Source organism: Gymnoscopelus braueri, assembly GCF_963280865.1.
Source record: "Gymnoscopelus braueri genome assembly, chromosome: 11".
In the NCBI taxonomy this organism is placed as follows: Eukaryota; Metazoa; Chordata; class Actinopteri; order Myctophiformes; family Myctophidae; genus Gymnoscopelus; species Gymnoscopelus braueri.
Window position 1 is genome coordinate 23,071,484 of NC_137613.1, and position 21,891 is coordinate 23,093,374.

At 38.7% G+C, this 21,891-nt stretch overlaps 3 protein-coding genes across 4 annotated transcripts; 1 reads left to right on the forward strand and 2 right to left on the reverse strand.

Annotated features, from left to right (window-relative positions):
• Nucleotides 1–4,309: 4,309 nt before the first annotated feature.
• On the forward strand, nt 4,310–6,509 carry LOC308095536 (cathepsin S-like; the record flags this gene model as incomplete). Its single annotated transcript, XM_080442591.1, has 7 exons — nt 4,310–4,429; nt 4,788–4,910; nt 5,092–5,235; nt 5,399–5,623; nt 5,783–5,948; nt 6,131–6,233; nt 6,410–6,509. The coding sequence occupies 7 exons, from the start codon at nt 4,310–4,312 to the stop codon at nt 6,507–6,509; spliced, it is 981 nt and encodes a 326-aa protein (XP_080298717.1).
• A 1,785-nt stretch (nt 6,510–8,294) lies between these two features.
• LOC308094617 (cathepsin K-like) lies at nt 8,295–13,463 on the reverse strand. Its single transcript, XM_080441381.1, has 8 exons — nt 13,373–13,463; nt 12,623–12,740; nt 11,332–11,454; nt 10,779–10,940; nt 10,318–10,536; nt 9,644–9,809; nt 9,097–9,202; nt 8,295–8,817 (listed from the first exon to the last, which is right to left on the reverse strand). Exons 1-8 carry the CDS (start codon nt 13,426–13,428, stop codon nt 8,718–8,720), a joined length of 1,050 nt encoding a protein of 349 aa, XP_080297507.1. The 5' UTR covers nt 13,429–13,463; the 3' UTR covers nt 8,295–8,717.
• A 3,317-nt stretch (nt 13,464–16,780) lies between these two features.
• On the reverse strand, nt 16,781–21,310 carry LOC308094616 (cathepsin K-like). 2 transcript variants are annotated; one of them, XM_080441380.1, is made up of 8 exons: nt 21,230–21,310; nt 20,753–20,873; nt 19,816–19,938; nt 19,306–19,452; nt 18,759–18,983; nt 17,911–18,073; nt 17,573–17,678; nt 16,781–17,304 (listed from the first exon to the last, which is right to left on the reverse strand). In XM_080441380.1, the coding sequence occupies exons 2-8, from the start codon at nt 20,870–20,872 to the stop codon at nt 17,148–17,150; spliced, it is 1,041 nt and encodes a 346-aa protein (XP_080297506.1). In that variant the 5' UTR covers nt 20,873; nt 21,230–21,310; the 3' UTR covers nt 16,781–17,147. The 2 variants fall into 2 exon arrangements, with proteins under 2 accessions (XP_080297506.1, XP_080297505.1); XM_080441379.1 differs by having other exon boundaries at nt 16,782–17,304; nt 18,759–19,004.
• Between the last annotated feature and the right edge of the window lie 581 nt (nt 21,311–21,891).

Consider the following 21,891-nt stretch of genomic DNA (forward strand, 5'->3'; position numbering starts at 1 on the left):
GTGTATTCATTCTGTAGAGGCAAAAACAACAACTATCAGGCCTTCTGCAGCTGCTAATAGGTCCCTGTGATTGTTAATGCAGTACTGCGTTGACATGCACCCTGTTCCACTGTTCGGTAACATGGACATTCTTTATCCTAGAGTGGCAACTCACACCCGTAATTCCCTTGTATGCAACCAGTCGTTAAGCATGTTTGTCTTGTATTGTCTGATCAGTTTGGGTGTCCTGTGTGCCAGGTGTGTTTTCTGTCTGCAGCAAGAACTACTAGTCTATCTAATTGTTGTAGTATGATGACGCGTAGATATGTTGCTTGCAGTGGTTGTTCTTGATCAAAGTGGGTAACTCTGGTGCAACTTTTTGAAGTGGTGACTGTTCTCCTTGTGTACATTGGAACCTCTGTATGGAACTAAATGGACTTGAAAGGGTCCATTTGGTTCCATTTGTAGTGGAGTTACAAATGGATGAATTGACAATGAAGATTTTACTGTGTACTTTTTTTAAAACTTTTTTTTATATAATGCCTGATTTTCTGAGGGAGATTGCCTGTAAAAGTGTACAATAGATCTCACAACGACAGGGCAAGGCAAAGCCAGAGAAAGCCATTCCACTGAGGGGGGGTAAACATGCATTTACAGATTTTGAAATGAATTTGTTTGTCCATATGAATCCGTTTAACAGGGGACGGGGTCAATGTCAGCAATAAAGTGAACCCTTGCCCATCTATGGTTCTCAAGCAGTTCTGAGTCAAATCATTTTGACTCTAAAAATTATAAAAGGAAAACAACCAAGGCATATCAAGTAACCAAAATAGCACCCTCTGTCAATTGAAACTCCACTTTTATATTTTAATGTTGCTATGTGCAGGATTTTTATTTTATATATATATATATATATATATATATATATATATATATATATATATGGTTTGTTATTCAAATACTACTGTATATCTTGAATCATGAAACTACTGATTTCACAGATTTTCTGGCACAGTTTGGGTCCAATCAAAATCTTACACAGCAAAGTCCTGATTGTTAGTTCTCTGAGAGTTAAATGAACAGTCAGGATTTACTGTGCACAGGGCAGGAGTTACTACACACGAGCTGCATCTGAGCAGTCATGTACGACTGCCACCTTGATAAGAAGCAACAGAAAACAAGTTTAGATTCTTAAAACGCTCCAAGGGGATCCTTGTTTGCTGTCGGGCAAAGATCGTGTATCTCCTTATTTCAATTTTCTTAGTTTTTTCGTAAATTAATGCCCTACTTACTACATACGGACATACTACAGTATCACACAAAAGTAGCTAAAATATCTACAAGCTTGCATCGCAACATGCTTGTAGATTTTTATATTTTTGAAAAAGAAATGTATGTGAAACTGAAAGTGCGTCTGTGGGTTTTATAAATATTGAACCAATGAAAGTATTATTATATATAACTACACTGGATCCATTTGGAAAAAAAAATCCCTTTCCTGAAAAGTAACAGTCTTGGACATACAAGGTTTCCACCCGACAGCGACGTAGTGTTAGGCATATAGCAAGAGTGTAAAAAGGAACCTTGCATTCCTGGCCCTGTCAGAGATGGTTGGATCAATCCAAGCCAGAAAATCTCTCTCTCTCTCTCTCTCTCTCTCTGTCTCTCTCTCTCTCTCTCGCTCTCTCTCTCGCTCTCGCTCTCTCTCTCTCTCTCTCTCTCTCTCTCTCTCTCTCTCTCTCTCTCTCTCTCTCTCTCTCTCTCTCTCTCTCTCAACTGGACCTTAGCACTTTATGTTGGTTGGTGTTACTTTTACTTTGACTCTATCCTGTATATTAAATGAGAAAATTCTACTCTTAATGTGACTTTCAATTTGAAATCAATGTACTGTGTGTGTGTAGAAGCTGTAGATGTTTGTATGTGGATGTATCAGATTTGTGGAACAAAGACATCAAGGAAAACAAGTAAAAAAAAAGAAAAATCAATATGACACAAAACTATTGTATGTTGTCTTTGTGTTTTGTAAATGAACAAAAAAATGTTGGGTAATTTGTTTATTATTACTTCTGGATATTCCGAATATTTTAGTGATGCTGACAAGGTGCTGTATTTATTTTATGTGAGAGTTGTTGAATATGCTGGGTTTTGCACCTGTGTGCCCTTTATCTCTATCCAGTTATATGAAGAAAATGTTACGGAAATAAAACCCTGAAGAAAGAGAGCTGGTGTCATGTGATTTGTGTATATTTGGGGTTCCAGTGGGTTCTAGCTATAACATTTTACCTAAAAATGCAGATCTTGACTTTTATTGTTATTTCCTCCACGCACCTCTGAATGTTTTTCTTTTTGCAGATAATCAGATTTTAGAGCAACACTTAAAGACACTTGTTTTCTTTCTGCAACCATATTCATTAATCACTTTAAAACTGGAAACCTTATTTTGGGCAAGTCATTACAGATGGGGGAAAAATAGCAATGCGTTGTGAGCTTGTAGATTGGCAATTTTGTTTTGCCAGTTGCCACCCTCTAGTTTTTATGAAATGATGCCTCTGTGTTGTTGTGACATAATGAATGAACTCAAGGACCCCAACGGAAACAAGTCCGCAAGGACTTTTTTGGCCGGACCTTTTAGACAAAAGCATTATAAATGTAACTGTGTTGTTTTACATTCTTTTGCCTAATAAAAATTTCAATCAATCAATCAATCAATGTAGATCAACTTAGGCCTACTTGGACTAATAAAGTCTAAATATTGATAAATGTGTGGCATGAAAAAGTGGCTATTAATTTAACCTTTTGATAGAGTGAATAACAGCACTTTTCATGAATCGAGCAGAAAATAAGTTGACCTCCTGAAATCCTGTAGATGTGTACTGTATGTGTAGGCTACTGTAGCTATCTATTGGTGCTATAATAAGATGTTTGATTATAGTTACATAGTTTATGAAATGTCTGTTAAGGAACCTGAAACCTGATGGTGGACTGTAAAGCCCAAAAGAGTTACATGAATTCCAATTGCTACAGTCTACTATGTTAACAAGATAAACAGAAACATGCTCTTTTGGGGCAACAGTTGATGTGAGCTTGTAGATCGGCTACAGCCAGGGTTGTGGTGACATTTATGCGTGAGGCAACGAGGTTAACCTCCTAGCCATCAAACAAAAACAAAGTTGCAGGCACTGCCTGAGGGACCTTGGAAGTTCAACCAAACTGTCACATAAAAGAGGCAGGCTGGCTATAGCAAATACGAACAAGCACATACAAATGAAATATCTTTATCAGATCTATAATTTAAATACATATTTCTAGATCTATCACCAGTAAGATAAAACATACCTCAACATTTTACTTCAGTACTGTACTTGAGTAAATGTACTTAGTTACTTTGCAACTAGGGTTTAGGCCTGATTAGGCCAGATCACATACAGGTGCGCAGCTAGTCCACCTCTATTAAAAGGATCTCTCCATTGTATATGCTCATCAAATAGTTGTGCAACTGTCTGTCAGCTTGTTTTAAGCAAACACCAGTGCGAGCCCCGAACAAGGTAATACAAACATAATAGTGTTTTGTTAATTTCGTTGGTTTGTCTGCTGAACATGTTTATGGTCTGTTATCTCGACAACAAATTATGATTTGGCGCTTTGACTTTGATACGTTTTCCCTAGACTAGTAACCTTGCAAGAGCATTTAGGCCTATTGCATGTCTGGGGCTATAGGCTGTCACGATTACACATTTAAGTTGAAGATTAATTGTCACTCAAATAATTGCGATTAATGATTTAATTGTGTGTTTGGCATTGAAGATTGGAACATGAATATATTTATTTCTGTTTGCCTTTTAGGCTTCATGATCAAAAATTGCACAGGGCAAATAACTTAAACATGCAAAGAAATTATTGACATTCATTTTATACATGTAGAAATGGCTGATCTATAAGCTTACAATGCATTATGAAGTGATTCGTTGTACTGTAAGCTTGTAGATCTGCCATTTCTGCTTTAAAAAAATAATTATATATATATATATATATATATATATATATATATATATATATATATGAAACTCTGTGGGGGAAAAAAATCCACATGGAAAATATTATGATAATTATGCAAAATTAATTGCACTATTGCTATCAGACAATTCTGTAATAATTGTGACAGGCCTATCTGGGGCTAAACCCAGCACTGAAATCAAGTGTCTTGATCTTATCACCTGGTACTAGCTGTCTGTGGCCTACCAGCTCGGGGTATAGGTGTACTAAAGCCATGTTGGCCAATGTTTTTGAGCTACTTGGTTAAAACCCCAAACTTACATTTTCAGAGTCAAACATGGTTGGGAGCCTGCTTCTCGCCCTCATGTGTGGATTTGCAGTGGCCTTGGACTACAAAGGACTTGATCAACACTGGGAACTTTGGAAGAAGACTCACAATAAAGTGTATTCTCATGAGGTAGGTTATTCCTAGACCAGTGGTTCTTTATGTCAAGGTACCCCAAATTGACACATATTAGCCCATGGACCCTCATTTGTAAAGGTTTTGTGCCAAGGACCCCCAGGAGAAGATCTATGTAAAAAAGAAGAAATGATAGTTTTCATATTTTCAAAAATGGCAGATGTACAAGCTTGTATATCTGCTATTTTTGAATATTGCGAACCACTGTCCTAGAAAATTCTACATCTGCAATGAATGTCTACTGTTGCATTATTAATGGCAATATGGTATTAATGTTTCGAAGATGCACAGTGGGAACAGAGAGTGATGCCAAGTTTATATATTTTTTTGATTAATCAATATGCACTCCTTCCAGCTTGAGGAACTTGGTCGCAGACATATCTGGGAGGATAATTTGGAAATGATAGACGTCCACAACCTAGAAGCCTCCTTGGGCATACACACTTTTGAGTTGGCAATGAACCACCTTGGAGACTTGGTGAGTATTGCTTAGCATATTAAACTATATAAACAGTGGCATCTTTGAATTAAGAAATGTGGTCTAAATGGCTACACATTTAGGTGGTGAAATCAGGTTAGAGGGGTTACACTAATGGTAGGCAAATGGCACAGGACATAATCAATGCTTAATGTTGTACATGGTTTCTTTTTACTGGCAGACCTCAGACGAGCTCAATATGCTCACTGGAACCCATGTGCCAGCTGACTTGGAGAGATGGCCGTCTCCTGTCAAGGTCAATAGCTCTGTTCCCCCTGTGTTTGACTGGAGAGAGGAAGGTTTTGTCACAGAGGTCAAAATGCAGGTAGGAGACCTGGGTGTACTTTTCACATCGCAGCACAGAATATCCCGTAAAGTAGTTAAAGTATGTAGTTAAATTAACGCTCACGTGTCGGCAGTGTAGTTACAAAATCATTTTTAGATGCAATATTTGGACTCGCAGTTATTTGTAAACTTGACTGTTGCAGGGATCTTGTGGCTCTTGTTGGGCCTTCAGTGCAGTTGGGGCCCTGGAAGGTCAACTGAGGAAAACCACTGGCACCCTGATGTCACTCAGCCCTCAGAACTTGGTAGACTGCTCTGCAAAATTCGGCAACCATGGGTGCCACGGTGGCTTTATGACCAACGCCTTTGAGTATGTCTTGAAAAATGAGGGCATTGAATCTGACGCAGCCTATCCATACACGGGCCAGGTGAGTTTGAGGTTGAGCATGGAAGCAATTGAAGCCAGTAGCAGGTCACTGACTGGCTGACCTGCAGAACATTTGATTTTAAGCATTTGATTTTTCCATGTATTAACTATGGGTGAAAGATATCTCATAAATGTTTGGTACAATTCTATCTCTTGATAGACCGGTCGCTGCAAGTATAGACCTAATGATCGAGCTGCTAACTGCTCCGGATATGCATTTTTACCTGAGGGTGATGAACTTGTACTGAAAGCTGGCCTGGCAGCCATTGGGCCCATCTCGGTTGCAATCGACGCTTCCCGGCCTAAATTTGTCTTCTACCGCCATGGTGAGCTTACATCAATTTAATATTTTCATTAAATGGAGTCCTGCCACAGAGTGCTAGGCTATAAGAAAGACATAATTTTCACCACTAGAATTGTCAGTATAACAATATTTGCTTCTATTTGATTTATAGATGGTATAATATCTTGATTACTTAATAATTAACTAATGACTTGCGTTCAACAGGTGTGTATAAAGATCACACATGTACCCATAACATTAATCATGGAGTGCTAGCAGTGGGGTATGGCACTGAAGGTGGACTGGACTACTGGCTCATCAAGAACAGGTCAGTGTTGGTTGTTTCACTTTAGTGTGTCCCTGGACACCCCAATGCTTAACCAAAATGTTAATGGGAATTCTTTATACTTAACAGTTCCCATTTCCAACATGAAGGCTGAATATTAATCTGACTGCTTCATTAGACTTTGTTTTAAAATGTGCTTTTACTTTCTTCTTCTGTAGTTGGGGCATATTCTTTGGAGATAGAGGCTACATCAAAATGGCAAGGAATGCTGGGAACCAGTGTGGCATCGCCCTCTACCCTTGTTACCCTATAATGTGATCAGATGGGGCAGCCTGGTTTCTGGATGTGCTTGATTCAAGCTTGAGGGGAGGGAAACGTGTATACATTCAAATAAATGTCTTTATCCCAGTGATTGGGGAAAGAATCTCATGCTTTAAGGTTTCATTTCTCATCTACAAATGACCATCTGTAAGGTTCAAGTGTTTAATGGCATCATCTTTAGGCAACCTGTTATGTACTGTGGTAACGGGGCCAGGTAAATTGTGAAATTGGCCCTTTGAGCAGATTGTTGGACTGTCTACCATGGCTCAGTGCAACCTCAAAGCCCTCCTAAACTGTGACCCTGTTGCCCCATTAGGCAGAGCATATATTTGTTTCATATTGGTTTTGACCAATGAGAAATTGAGAATAGCCAAAGGCGCTGACTATGAATGTCTTGACAGGAAAGGGGCAGGAGAGGAAACAAATTAGTGGACAGGGCTTCAAGGCCACTGGCTGCAGGTTTTTGGACGGGCATAATTGTTCTTGGACAGAACTGATCAAAGGAGCCAGATGGTTGGCCTGGCTCAGCATGGACTCCTCTAGTTGGCATGGAATACTGACGGAACATAATTATGGTTGATTTATGGTAGAAGGGGAAGTTCCAAGCAGATGCCTTTATGGACTTTAAAGGAGTAGTTAACCCACAAAATGACATCAATCTCACACACCTTGAATTCATGGAGTTCTGATTTTGTCACATTCCTAAGCCAATAATTTGATGACCGGAGTTGACTCTGCTGGTCATCAAATTCTTAACTTTGACACCTTATTTGTTTACCCTCAGTGTTCTATTTGATCAGATGTTGAATTGGTTTATTCTGAGGCATCAGCTCTATCTTTTTTTACAAAACATTCCATTTAGTTTTGCCTGTCATGCAAATAAATCTGAATTTGGAGTTCTCAGTCTGAGGGTCTGAAAATTACCTTTACTCAATCCACCAATTAAATGTATAGTTTGACATCTTGTCTTTGGCCACAAAATATAGAAATGCAAGCTTGTGTAGTTTGGTCCCGTTTTCATCATTTGGTACAGTAACTTCTCTGACCTAAAACATTTCTGCCTCAGTTAATGTTTACCTCAATGGTCCCACACTGAAGGTACTGTGGGCTTTATTTTTACTGAATGAATGTACAGTATTCTGAATGACCAAGCACACAGTTCAGCCACTGCTCCCATAAACATCACTTGCTGTTTTTAATGGAACATTTGCATTTATTCCCATGCGATTGTATTGGCCACACAGGCCGTGTATTTTTTTGGTTTTAAATTAATAAAAAAAACTCTTTGAAGCATGAAGTAAAACTCGACACCATGAGGGGGGGGGAAACGCAAACTAAGTTGAAGGTATATACCTTATTTTCAAAAAAAATATGCATATCTATGTATTTCTGATAGTCTAATCATCATCCTCCTAGCAACAAATGTGCTAAATTCAGTATGTTAATACCCTTGGTCTTTCCTCTTCTGTAGGGAAAAGAGGAAGCACAAGCCTTTGACGTTTGTCGAGCAAGTTAACAGCCGCAAACTATAACACTGTGCCAGCTATTTTCATGTGGAGCAAACAAGACACGTTGAGTGAGAAGAGCTGAGTGAGAGGCGCGGGGTGTGTGTGTCTACCAGCCTGTTGTGTTGCTGTGGAGCGAGAAAGATGCAGGTTGTTTTCTTGACTTTTCCAGTAGTCGGGACAAAAAGGGTCATAGAACGTGGCTGGAATTGATATTGCGGCAAATATTCAGAATCAATCCGTTTGTGCTGTATTTCAAGAAATGAATACGAACGAATGTTCAGAAAATAAATGTCTTTATTATGAATAGCCACAGTTTGTTTTTTGTAAAATTCACATTTGTTAACCCGTCACTGTACCCTAAACATACTGATTTATTAATTTAATAAGGTATTTTAAACTTATGAGAACTGAACTGGGTGGGTGTTCCACTGCCAAGTTCAGTTTGATAAACTTGCCTATAAATGCTGACCATTTAGGGTTATCATTAAACTAATATGCACAGTCACACATCGTACCGTTGACACTGATGTATACGATTTACAAAAAGAAGAAAGCAAATGAACACAGTACCTTGTGAACACACTATGAGCTCAAACAAAATGACAAACTGCAACCTTCCAGCACAAAAGTCACAATTGAAAATATTTTATACTTGCAAGCAGTCCCCTGATAATTGCTGGGTGACAGACTCCCAACTTTACACTAAGGGGTAGACCGCGCGGCTTGCGATGCCGCATTGGTTCTTCTTGTTCCTGGCCATTCGGATGTAGCCTTTGGCTCCCCATTTAGTCCCCCAGCTGGAAGCATAACACTCAGTGTGAATGTTTGATTATAAATACATGATTAGATTGAATATGAAAACATGCTACCTCCCAAAATTAGCTCAAGAAAAAGTTCCTATCACTCAAAGATCTGGTGTAGTAGTAACTCTGAGGACCCCCTAGGTAGGAATCCTATTTTTATGGACAGGCTTTGGAATGCTGGAATCAGAATGGGGGGGGGGGGGATCTATAACCCCCTATCAAAATGAAGAAAAGAAAATCTTAAAATTGTTAGCATTAAGATGACTTATTCACCTGTTTTTCACAAGCCAGTAGTCTTGTCCTTTGTATTTACCGTAGCCCACCACTAGTACAGCATGATTTCTGGAGTCGGAGCGGCAGGATCTTTTATTATATACACCTGAAAGATCAATATGGTTCAAAATGCTATTGGTTACTTTCTTAACCAACGATAACTCATAACACTGGTCTTTTTCACTATAGTGTATTGTCTTAACAAATTAAAATTAAGCCCTGGTCTGTGCATGTCTAGTTGTCCAAAACATTGTTCAAAACATGAGAGACAAAAAGGGGCCGCCAATGCCATAATGCAAATCCGGCATAGCCAGACTATCGCTTATGGGAGACTAACAGGCAGGGTTTTTTTTTTTTTTTTTTTAGCCTCCTTTCCTTCAGAAGCTCCAGTGGTATAACATTACAAAAAAATAAAGGGACTGGCAATTACTTTTGTGCAATTGTGCAAACCAAACATCTGAGCACAGAGCTACATTACTATTGAGTGCTTACTGGTTGGCCCTAACATGAGTACAGTCACATTATATGTGTAGTGTCTCAAACATACCTCTTTTGTAGAGCTGAAAAGACTTCAGTTGGGCGTTAATCATCACAGCCACTGGCCCCACCTTTGCAATGGCATTCTTCAGAGCGCGTTCACTGCCACGGGTAAGGGACCGGTATCCTTTGCAGGATGCAGCCTTCCCCTTCTTGGAATAGCGACATTTCCCTTCCTTAAGCAAGTGACATATCCAAACAAGACTAATTAGAATCATGCCATCTCCCTCGCTTTGACTCTATAACATCTGCCCTCAAATGCAGATGTGTTTTATTGTGTTAATCTGTTTCACATACTAAAATATATTTCAACTTTTACTCTCATGTCCAATGACCACCATACAAATGTAAGTAATACCCTCACATCAGAATCAGAATCAGAATCAGAATCAGTTTTATTGTCACATCACAGGTTTACAAGGTAAAAAAAAACTCACATTTGGTTCCTTTAACTTATTTTCTATTGCCAATTTACATCCCAAGGAATTTATTAACCAATGAATTACTGCTAAAAAAATAAGACATTCACTGTATACTGTAGTGTACATACGTATATGAAGAATTCTGATTCAATTCATTTGAGATTAAGACGTCTTCAATTAGTATATTCTTGGTAGCATGGTTATGCATTGCTTATGCTTAAGCTCAACAAAAGGGTTTGTTTACAATAAAAAGTAAGATAACCTTCTTTTTATAGGAGTAAGACCTCTCCGAGTTGATGCCTCTATTGCGTTTAATGTAGTTGAAGGCTTTGTACGGCCATCCACCTTTGCAGCCGAGGTTCTGCTTGCTGCAGTCAATCAGGTTTTGGGGACTTAGGGAGATGAGTTTCCCCGTTTTCTTCTTCATTTGGCCCTCCAGGGCCCCCACAGCGGCGAATGCCCAACAACACCCACACTTTCCCTTTGGATTTGTGTTTGTGTACACAAAAGAGGGAGAGAGAAATAGAGACCTTTCAGAACCAAATTGGATCACACTGGATCATAGACAGGGTCATAGACAAAATGAGTTGTTATTCAATGTATTTTATTTTCAAAATATACACGTGGTTTACACATGCCCACTTAACACAAATCCACTCTAAGGATTTTGCAGTGACGCTAAGTGGCTTATCCCCTTATACAGTATCTCACAATGTGGTGTACCTGGTTTTTGACTCGGCTGACTCTCCCTTTCTTCCTCCAGTCCACTCTCCTAGGCAGTCGCCCTGCTTGCTTGAAGGTCACGTTGTCAAAATGAATTTGCTGGTCGTCCTCGTCGTCCTCCATCATCAAACCATTCAGCTGTGCGTTGATCTCCTCCGTTGTCTTCATAGGTAAAACAAAATGGGTCCATAAATAATATGCAATATGTGTGATATTTCCGTTTTAGACATTTTTTAATGACCCATTAATGAGTTATTTGCTCTTCTTTCTGTGCACTTAACTTCCATAGTTAAAAGTATATTTTGTAACTAATCCACATGATGGCATTAAGACAACGTCCATACTATGAACGGAAATGGTTAAAGCATGAGTGTATGTACCATAAAATTGTGTGTTTGTGTGTGTGTGGGGGGGGGGTATAAACTGGGGGTCAGTAGTTAGTAGGCATGTACAGTTTTGTTAATGTATGTATCTGCAGCTGAAAATATCCATGAAACATGGGAGCATTAGAGCATGAATATATCCTTGCTATTGTAGGTGAGCTGAGACGTACCATGTCAGCCAGGTGGTTGAGTCCCATGGTGAAGGTGTGCAGTCCTGCTGAGGCCTCCTGGTTGTGTTTCAGTATCAGCTTCAGGTTCTCCTCCCAAACCATTCTCCTGTAGACCATCTCATCCTGAAACAAGAAGCACACTGACTGATTCAAGAGGTTTAATGTATCACTCATACAGGTATGTGCAGTGAAATGTTGGTGTGACATGTGTTAAAACAAAAAATATATATAATGGACATTAACAGATATAAGTAAAACAATGAGTAAGCAAGTACTTCAGCAGCAATAGAAGAATATACACACAAATGGAAGAATATTTTAACTGGGATATACAGAATATGCATACATGGAGCAGTAAAAGCATGTGCAAAGTACAATATACAGAATACAAGAGATTTGACCCCAAGAAATAAGAGAATAAATGAGAATAGAAACTTTGTTGTGAACCAAATAGTTATTTACAGGTTGAACTTGAAGACAGAGACAACACTTTGTGCCACATGTAGACCTTGGTCATTTTTGTAGATTATGAAAAGTACAGAATGTAAACTTTCAAATTAAATCTTACATTGAAATCTGAAAATATTTGAAAAAATGCTCATGACCCGGCAGGTCATTGTTCAGGGCTCCGTTAGCCTGAGGGAAAAAAACGTCCTGTCTCTCTCTCTTTAGTGACTTTGTGGCAATGCATCTTCCAGTGTATGATTTGCTAGTTGAGTTTAGTTTTAATTTTGTAAAAAAAGGCTTAGTTTTAGTTTAGTTTTTATTCGATTTATTAGTTTTTCATTGTAAAATGGGATAGTCAGGGCCGGGGTGAGATTCAACAAGCTCAAAAAAAATTCAAAAATAACAGATCTACAAGCTCACATGGCGATGTGTTGTGAGCTTGTAGATTGGCTATTTTCACAATTTTTGAAGACAAATATTGGGTATTGAGTTGACAAAGACTGAAACTAAGGACATTGTCTCTATGATTTTAGTTAGTTTAGTTGTATAAACTCACAATACAATTTCAGCTATTTATCTTTTTTTGTAAAGCCTCGTTTTTGTTTTTATTCCAGTTAACTACAATATTCTTTTCAATTGTGGTTTTCGTTATTTTGTTAGTATTATTTAACTATAATAACCTTGACCTTGGTGTGTGAATTGTGTGTGTGTGCTGAGCTCTCACTAGCACTGATGTGTTTATATTCACACAGCTTGCCATTTTGCTCTTATATGTCTGAGATGAAGTGAAAAGTTATAAATATGACTCGGAAACCAAATGAGTGAATAGTATTCAATATCTTACCTGATCCTGGTAAATCTTCTGATGCTCCGTTTTCCAATCTTCCCATTGTTCATTTAAGTCAGAGATCTGACCAAGAACAGGAACGGTCAAAAGCAGCACAGCAACCAAGATGTGCATGCTGAAACAAAAAAACGGCACTGGTGGTCACAATAATGATTTTGCTCAGGCAATTTTTTGATATATATCATAAACTGAAAGATACCGATGAACTACAAAGCTCTATAGACCATCCAAATTTCTTTGCAAATGATCAGTGATACCAATCAGAAAATGTAACACTGTCTCGTGAATGACTCGTGAATCCAAAGTCTGAATAAATGTGGAACCTATATCATGGATGACAGCAACTCCCAACAATACACTACAACTGCATTGAATGGATACCATTTAAATTTAGGTAACTTGTCATACCATTATGTTCCTGTTCAATAACAATATGTTGTGCTCCCTCTTTAAAAGGTTTGTCTCTTTAAGTCTTTTCTGTTCTTATAATCATCTACACTGTACATTTATGTGTACTGTATGTATGTAAACTTTGACTTGTACCGGAAACTTGAACTCTGTTGTCCCAGAGTACAACAGCATTATTCATGCCTCCCTGCTAAATATATTGCTGCAAATAAGAGAAATTAGTCTAAACATACCTTGCCGTAATCAAGTGAGTTGTGGTCCCTTGTCCGGGAAAGAGAGCTCAAAGCTCACTTTTATCATGCAACACCGCAATTTTTGTTTTGAACTTTTCACACTTACAAGGGGAAGTAATGTTTAACTGCTTTCTTTGCATTTCTCTGCCCATGGATGGTCATCACACCATGACTGTGATGTCCGTTAGTTCTGGTCACTCTGTCTGTAGTGGCCACAATAAAGACTGATGCCTAATGCCACATTTATGCTCATACAAAGGTGTCACGCTGCAAAAATTGCAGTACAATACTGTAGTAAAATAGTAAATGGTGCATTTATGGTACTAGATTTTCAGGACGGCCTTCAAATCCAGGTGACCATTGCACTGATCAGAGCAATGGTCACCCAGTTTTGGCTACTTGAAATGTTAGACACTGCTGTAACGCTGATGTAGTGCCCTATATGTGTGCAATTTAGTTTTTTTTTTTGTGACAATTGTCATGGCAGACCCCTGAACAACATTTGTGCCTACAGTAGGTGAGGATGGTGAGGATCGGAGCAATGGTGTGCATGAGGCCCCCGGGGGACCCTGACGTGGCCCCTGGTGGGACTATTGTCATGGCAGACCCCTGAACAGTGTTTGTGTCAGCCTGTCAGGTTTGGTGCAGATTGGAGCAACACCTGGGGGCCAAACAGTGTTTGTGCCTAGTTTATGCGTAAACCTTTTACAGTGTGCATTACATTCACCCATTCTTACAAACGGCAAATTAATATATGAATATTATATATTATGAAAGCAACATCCAACAATCGTCAGCAAAATGTAATCGCAGGTTGAGGGGCCTCCATACAGCACACCACTAAAACGACTTTCACCACAACTGTGAACAGTTGCACCGTCTGACTCTGTCGTACTATTTCCCCCCGCAGCTTCCTTGTGTCTGAGGAGCACACATCTGTCTAGTTTGACTTTCCCTCAGTGTTTTCTATGTAATAGTCACTAGATTTGTTATTGTTTTATACTGAGGCATCAGCTCTTCACTGATACCTTTTGCTTAAGAAAACATGTTCTATGTAGTTTTGCCTGTCATGCCAAATGAGAAATACTTGGAGACAATATCTGTCTACAGTATATTGTACTCTTACTTAAATATATATACAGAGTAATGAATATCTAAATATCATATTATAGTTTATATGTTGTATAGCATAATCAAATGTCCATTGAATCATGACTGGATTGGATCAGTGGCATTCCAGAATTCTATTGAATATGAATTTGATGGTCATTTCTCTCAGAAATCTCTGATGAATTGAGAGAATTGAGAGTGCTGTCGTGGAATTCTGGATCAATTAGCAATCGATGAGGCACATAGGAGTCGAGTTAATATTCTAGGTGGTGGTGATTATGCTTTATTTATGTACATGATATCATGGTCAGAAGTACATTAACACTCATATCAGTGGTAGTTCTGCCTCGGGCAGAGGGCAGAGATCGTAGTTATACTGTAGCTGCCTGAAGGACAAACTGAACCATAACAAGATAGGTTGTACCAAAACAATAGCTACTAGGCCTAGTGGAGACATTTAGGCACTTACAAGCTATCAAATATCATAATGTACTGTAGAAGTATTATAAGTGATGGTAAAATATAAAGGTTAGATATAAGCAGCCATATAACTTCTTCGTAAGTGCCTTTACTCAGTGGTGTAGTGTCTGGAGAAGTAGGTTTACAAACAAATTCCAAGGTGGCCCATGTTGTAAAACAGAACAATGCCCTATATTCTCAGAAACAGTGATGTGTCAAAAATGTTCATATTGGCAGGCCAATTTAAAGTGATAGTTAATTTAAAAAGGCACGTTATCAACTAGTTTAATATACTGTGGGCCTAAGTATTGTATAGGCCAGTAGTTTTTTCAAAGCACTTAACTTCTGTTGCAACTAATGTTTGCTTATATATAATAGAAATAGAATATATAATAATGGTCCCACACTGAAGGGACAGTGGGATTTATTTTTACTGAAGGAATGTACAGTTTCATTCAGAATGACCAACCAAGAATTTTCAATGGAACATTTGCCTTCATTCACATGTGATTGGTTTAGCCACACATCCCGTGTGCTCTGCTGTATGTTTTCAAACACCAAATAAGTTGAGGTTTAAAAAGTATATCGTCATCATTGTCGTGAATGTTAGCGCCCTTGGTCTTAACTGTTCTGTAGGGCTTGGTGTTATAGCCTCAAATGTGATGTGTTATTGAGAGATGGAAAGAGGAAGTGCAATCATTCTACTTTTGTCAAGCAAGTTAACACCCGCAAACGATAACACTGTGTGTGTGTGTGTGTGTGCGTGCGTGCGTGCGTGTCAGCCTGTGTGTCGCTGTGGACGATATAGATGCATGTTGTTTTCTTGAATTTTCCACTAGGCACAGATGAGAAGGATACAGGAAGAGTGGGCACCTAGGAAAAGTGGGCACCTCTTTGTTAAATTGGCTATTGTTTCCAAAATGTAAAATGGTCTTAAGTAATGTAAAGTACATGATTTGAACGTACGGTACATTATTATCAGACTTAAATTTACCTTTCAACTTCTTGTTTATGCCAGTGGCAGTTTTGTAGCAATTTGTAGCAGAAATATTAGGCCTTAATTACTGAATGTTCAAGCATGTTCTAATCATGTATACTTTACAGTTAAGACCATTTTCCAAATATATATATATATTTAACATTTTGGGAAAAAAATGCCAATTTAACGTCAAGGTGCCCACTGTTCCTTCCTGCCCACTCTTACGGTAACAGATGATGAAGAGTCATAGAAGGATGTGCAGCTGGTATTAATAATGAAGCAAATGAGTGGTGAGACAGTTTCAAATATTCTGAATCTAGTATATTGAACAATTTATATCTGTGAACTGAATGTTGCACACACTAGAAGTGAGTATATACACAGTGCCCACTGAAAAAGAAGTGGGTATACAGCTTATACCTTCATATACCACCACTTCACCATTGGATAAGATAAACCTTTATTGATCCTCGAGGGAAATTCAGAGATCCAATCAGTCCCTGCATTAAAAGAGCACAGGTTCAGCACCTGCTCTTCTCTGGAGACTTCCTTCAGGGCAATTGTGTCTATGATGGAATAGTGGCAACAGAGCAGATGGGACAACTGGTGGAGGCCTGAGGCACCTTCCTCCATATGTCCACCTGGTAGTTTAGTCATAAGATTAACATACATTCTAGAATGGCATCCCTTTCCAGAGTTACTACCTTGGTTTTATCCTACGCTTTATGAATGAGCGTTTAATTTCTGCAGCATGAAGAAAATTGTGATTCTATTAAAGTTATTTCAGACACAATATCAATCCAAAAAGCGCTTGCAGCCGTGCACCAAAAATCGCTTACACCAGTGTGCACCAATGCTTTTAAAGGTTTTAATAGAAGTCCTTAGAATTTGTAATAAGTGCATAACTTAATGGGCCCGTCCAACCAGGTCGCGGACACTGATGGCTTGATTTATACTTTGTTGTATGATGGTGTCACGTGCCAAAAATAGCAGGTCTACAAGTTCATCCCCAAGTTCTGTCTTGCCCAAGTTCTGATACAAAGCATATGATGCTATGAATCAATGATAGCTCACCTTTAAACATTTAAACATTACAAATAACAAATGGAGTCACAGAGGAGCACTTTTATTTTAAACGGTGACCATAACATTCCAGTAAGTCAGTTTTGATGTAAATATATTCGAATAATGTACAAATAAGTCTGGCCTTCTTTTCAATAACAGTTTACTAGTCATGTTTTTTATTTAATTTGGTGTAACATTTTACATATGAGCAGGTTCACACAAAGTTTTTCAATGTTTTATCATTAGCCAAAACAGTAAAATAAATTCTTCAATTTTCCACTTTCTCTCGTGTCCCCCCTGTTGTACCTCCGTGTACCCCCATTTGAAGAACCTTGGGGTAGATAGCAAAGTTTGCAATTCCACAGAGATTGTTCTTGTTCCTGGCCATTCGAGCGTACCCTTCTTCACCCCATCCAGTCCCCCAGCTGGAAGCATAACATTAGCATTTTTATAAATACCTGACTAGACTGACATTGAAAACATGCTACATTCATGTTCGGTTTCTCTCCACTGACTAATGGTTAGGACTAGTTTCAGAACTGATACTAAAATTACACTGGTTCTTTTAAGGCTCTGAGGCTTCTAAGATATTTTAATATCTAATGATCCATGAATAACATAGCCAAGGATCTGAGGAGGACTCCATTGTTTAATCTAACTCTAAATGTTTTAAAATTAAGATGACTTATTCACCTGTTTTTCACGAGCCAGTAGTCTTGTCCGTTGGCTGCACCATAGCCCACCACTAGTACAGCATGACTTGGTTTCTCAGAGTTGCATTTGACATCATAATATACACCTGAAAGATCAATATGGTTCAATATGCACCTGTGGTTAACAAAGTATGGTGTATTAGGAAGAATGAGGTGTAAACACAGTGCCACTATAATCTTCTAAACATCACATGTCACGCTTTGTCCCTGACAGTATCATATTCTCACAACAACAAAATCTGATTGTGATTCTATTTACTGAGTGCACACACAGTACTTGTGTACAGTCCTGTTAGATGCGGTATGTCTCAAACTTACCTTCTTTGTAGTTGTGAAAAGATGGCAGGTCGGCATCAATGCTTACAGCTACTGGCCCCACTGCTGCAACACTATGCATCAAAATGTTCTCGCCATAGGGAAGGATCTGGTATCCATAGCAGTATGCAGCCCTTGCATACTTGGAATAGCGGCATTCCCCATCCTTAGGCAAGTGATCAAAAAGAGATTGACACTCACATTCTCCTCAGATCACATTGTAATTACTTCATTGGCATCGGAAGTGGCATATCATACTGTACATATTCTTTAAAGTAAAGAAGCAAATACATAATTTTTGATTTATCTTGAAGCCACGGTTAAAGGAGAATTCCGCCCGACATTTTTCTTACCTGATATGATATCCGAGGACGAGTAGTACAGTAGAAAAAAAATCATAACTCCATCCCGAGTCAACCGCAGCTAAAAACCTGAGCCTATGGGACTGGTCTATTTTAATAGATTTTGTCCCAAATGGGCCACGTAGTGTTGAAAAAGTGACGTGGATGACATCACAGGTGAAATCTCGTCTTGCGAGAGGCGCATCCAACATAAACACTGTGGATTGTTTTCTGTCCATAAGAACGTTAGATCTCACAAAAAAAACTAAAAACATACGCAATCTAGCACAAGTTCCATAGGCTCGGGTTTTTAGCTGCGGTCGACTCGGGATGGAATTATGATTTTTTTCTACTGTACCACTTGTCCAAGGATACCATAATATCTTGAGTTAATTTAAGAGTGCAGATGTCTCCATTTTTCTTTTTCTATTTTTTGTAACATGGCTACACTTTGCTTATGTTAAGCTCAACAAAATTATTTCTAATAATAAAAAATAAAAAGAAGATAACCTTGTATTCATAGGGGTAAAATATTTCGGAGTCAATGCCTTTGTTGCGTTTGATGTAGTTGAAGGCTTTGTCGATATTTCCACCCTCGCAGCCATGGTTTCCATCTTCGATGCTGCAGTCAATCAGGTTTTGGGGACTTAGGGGGATGAGGATACCTGTGCGTCTCTTCATTTGGCCCTCAAGGGCCCCTAGAGCGGCGAATGCCCAACATGACCCACACTTTCTCTTTGGATTTGTGTTTGTGTACTAAAAACAGAGAAAGAGAGACATTTTAGAACCATCATGCTAAAAATTGGATCGCAGTGGATCTTGACATGGTCATTGACAAAATTAGTTATGTTGTCTTATTAAATATGTTTGGTCCTGACTTCAAGTGAAATGCAGCATTTGGGTGCTGGTGCAAAACCAGTTGAGAATCGCTGCCTGAGAGAGTCACTAATGATACAGTGCAAAATATACACATTGTTTACACTCAAGTCAAAAAAGAACTGGAAGGAGTTTACAGTGCTGCTCAATGCTTATCCCCTTATCTCACACTGTGGAGTACCTGGTTTCGGACTGGGCTGACCCTGCCTCTCCTCGTCCAATTCACAGCCCGAGGTGTTGGCCCTGTTTGCTTAAAGGTCACATTGTCAAAAGGAATGTCGTTGTCCATCTTCACACCATTCAGTTGTATGTTGATCTCCTCTGTTGTCTTGATAGACAAAAGATATGTATATAAATATATGCAGTGTGTAAGAAAGCTCAGTTTTAGACCTGATCTTTTTTTACTGACCCAATTATGAGTTATTTACTCTTTTTCTGTGCACTCTGGCACTTTCACATTTAAAGTAAAGCTATATGATAGCGATTAAAACAATGTCCATACTAAACTAATCTGGATGAATCAAGTGTGTAATGTAGCAGAATATAATTACAATTATAATTATCAAATTAATGGAATGTGCCATCTTAAATATCACCAAATGTGGTGACAAATTTCATCATTGCAATTTGATGAAATTGCAACAACATTCAGTTTAACACCCGGGGTGGGGTAAAGTGGGGACAGACGTACCATGTCAGCCAGCTGGTTGAGTCCCATGGTGAAGGTGTGCAGTCCTGCTGAGGCCTCCTGGTTGTGTTTCAGTATCAGCTTCAAGTTCTTCTCCCAAACCATTCTCCTGTAGACCATCTCATCCTGAAACAAGCACACTGACTTATTTGTGTGTGTGTGCGTGTGGCATGTGCAAATTCTACTGAGAAATAGCCTAACTGCCCAGGTTAATTTCAAAACACTAAGAAACTTCAATGTGTGAATTTCACATGAGTATACTGGTGGGGATTTCTTTTTTGTGTCCTTTATTTACCCAGAGTAGTAGCCAGCATACAGTATACTGGTGGGGATATTAATAGATTTTAAGAAGGAAGCCAAGGGCCATATAAAGTATGATCTGAAATCTGCCCTTGTGCCAAGATTGGCCCCCATGCTGGACTTTAGACATGTCTGGTGTATGGTGTATTAAAATACATTTTCAGTGTTCCCTTTTTTAAATTCTGAGCACCTGCACTTCCAGTGGTCTCCGCACCGTCCTGTGATTGTGTGTGTGTGTGTGTGTGTGTGTGTGTGTGTGTGTGTGTGTGTGTGTGTGTGTGTGTGTGTGTGTGTGTGTGTGTGTGTGTGTGTGTGTGTGTGTGTGTGTGTGTGTGTGTGTGTGTGTGTGTGTGTGTGTGTGTGTGTGTGTGTGTGTGTGTGTGTGTGTGTGTGTTTGCTCTCACTGGTACTGAAGTGAACATGTTCACACTGCAGCCTTTTTGCTCTTACAGAATGTCAACCTCAGGGTGGAGGTAAAATGGAATGAAATTTTGTATAATTGGCCCTCAATGATGGCATGGTACATATATTTTATTTGATTTTATATACCATAGCATGCTTTGTTTTAATTCACACTTCCCACCTGTGTGTGAGAGTGCAAAAAATGAGAGAAAAATTAGTAAAGTATTCAATATCTTACCTGATCCTGGTAAATCTTCTGATGCTCCGTTTTCCAATCTTCCCATTGTTCATTTAAGTCAGAGAACAACTGACCGAGAACAGGAACAGTCAAAAGCAGGACAGCAACCAAGATGTGCATGCTGAAACAATACAAATGACACTGGTAGTCACAATAATGATTTAATATAATTCTGCTTTGGCAATTTTGAGAAATTCATCAAAAACAAAGACCAGCAGCAGAATAATCCCTTCTATCATCTACCCCTTATTTCAGCATTTAGTTTAATGATGTGTTCAATAAATCAAACATTCTACTTAATATTATAATCTGCTTATAAAACTGTATAATTAAGCAGTTCGCTAAATATTCATAATGTCAAGTATCATAATGCTTTATAATCGCTGGACACATTGTTGCATGGATCATAGTGTATTATAATTCTCATAGTTGTAATACATTGTAATAATTTGATAATAGGTGGAGAAAAAAACATACCTGGCTGTAATCAAATTGGTTGTGGTCCCTTGTCCTGGAAAGGGAGCTCAAAGCTAACCTTTATCATGCTACACTGCAAAATTGAACTCTCAGAATTTTACTACCGTATGTAGAAAATGTTTGGGGAAGTATTGTTTCCTGATACCACCCTTTTTCGTTGTGGTTTTCTTTTTGTGTGAATCTAATTTCAAACATACTGTGCACAGTAACCAAATGTCGTTATACTCTGGTCTCTCCAGACTTCCCTTGTAATTCAAAGAATGCAACGTTTTATTAAAATTTTCTTTAGATTGTTGTACCCAGACTGCTGTGATCCACTTGAACACAAGCAACTGATAAATAAATAGGCTATGTTGCAGAGCAGGCCTGTAATTTCATCATTTTAGGTGCAAGGTCACTTGACCTTTGGAGTTGTCAATTATTAAAGTCCCTGAATTATTGGACAGGTCTACCAGGCCCAGGGGCCCAAGAGCTCAGGGGGCCTCTAAGCCAGAGCCTATGCATGAAGTGGCTGTTATTGTGTTTGCCTGTTTGTGTTTGTAATCTTTGTAATCTTGCAAACTTGGACCAATCAGTGCCAAATGTCGGAAGCCAAGAACCGCTACACATTTCTCTTTCACATATTGTGTATTTACTGTACATTGTGGATTGGAGTGAAACCT